Source organism: Geospiza fortis, unplaced genomic scaffold, assembly GCF_000277835.1.
Source record: "Geospiza fortis unplaced genomic scaffold, GeoFor_1.0 scaffold11, whole genome shotgun sequence".
Taxonomy (NCBI): Eukaryota; Metazoa; Chordata; class Aves; order Passeriformes; family Thraupidae; genus Geospiza; species Geospiza fortis.
The window spans coordinates 10,858,996-10,860,141 of NW_005054304.1; the positions used below are offsets into that span (position 1 = coordinate 10,858,996).

The 1,146-nt window shown below is 41.4% G+C and overlaps 1 protein-coding gene across 1 annotated transcript in view; it reads right to left on the reverse strand.

The window, feature by feature from the left end:
- The window catches only part of LOC102031594 (3'-5' exoribonuclease 1-like), a 5,995-nt gene extending 5,171 nt beyond the window's left edge, over positions 1-824 (reverse strand). Inside the window, exon 1 of the mRNA XM_031066423.1 lies at positions 646-824. Within this exon, the coding sequence (XP_030922283.1) occupies positions 646-698 (53 nt within the window). The 5' untranslated portion in view covers positions 699-824. The remainder of the gene's footprint in view (positions 1-645) is intronic.
- Positions 825-1,146: the final 322 nt, after the last annotated feature.

The following is a 1,146-nucleotide window of genomic DNA, read 5'->3' on the forward strand; positions in this document are numbered from 1 at the left end:
CTGCCTACAGAAACAACACACTATTTTTCTCAGCTGACCTTCTTCACAATATCGCAATATCTGCCTGGCCACAGAATTATTAATCTTGCAGATAATTTCCAGTACAGCAGGAACGACACTATACTCCCTTGCCTCTGCCCCAGTGAACACAAATCCAGCTTATAATACATTCATTTTTTCACATTTTTCTAGCACACATACTCAGAGTAGCAAACTCTCCATCTAAAGGTACTTCTCTGAAGTGATTAAATCCTGAGTCCCATCACCAGGGTTTGTAGCAAGTATCAGATCTGTACTGGTACACTAAATAAAGATATGGATGTTCTGAAGCAAGTTGCTGTATGATGAACTCTGCAGGACCACCTGAGAACCACAGCAGTTCTTCTTTCCCCCTTGACCAAAAAGTGATGAGAAGTACTTTTCAGTTATGTATTCTTGCATTTCTTTGGGTTGCCCGTTGAGACAGCACACATTAAGCAGTATGCATTAATCCTACAACAAAAAAGCTGCAACAAGATCGCACATAAAACAATTGGCGTCTGGCGCTGACTGCTTTTCACTCTGTGCTGAGTTTTTAAGCTTTAAAATAATCATCCCTCATGACTCCACTGCTCTCCAAGATAAATCAACATGTTTACAAATCACCTGGTTTCAAGCTTGAACTCTGCGAGTTTACTTCTGAGCTCTTCTCTGGTCATTCTGTTGATATAACCATTGGTTATAGCAATTTCTTTGTAAATCGGATCGCTGAAGTCGTTTGAAGTGGCAGCTGAGGTTTTCCCATTAGTTTCTTGATCATTGATCTTACAATGCTGTCTACCCTAGAAGAGAGAGAAGTCGGGAAGTCATTTAAGAACCTCAAAACAAGACGCTTGAGCATTTCACAGCTCGTTCTGGCACCAGATCACAGTAAAGCGTCACACTGTTACACTTATGATCAACCTGAGTGAACTAGCTCATAGAAAGGTAAGAGAATCAATACTGAAGCCTGCTCTGAAACAATGTTTTCCTAAACAGCAACAAACAGAATAAAGGGCTACTAATGCCCGTGTCTTGAGCCATGTCGAACAGCAGCGCTTGGAGACAAAACTTGAGTGCGCATCCTAATTTCAACAGAAAGAGTTCTCTGGTGCAAACGGGCAAAGC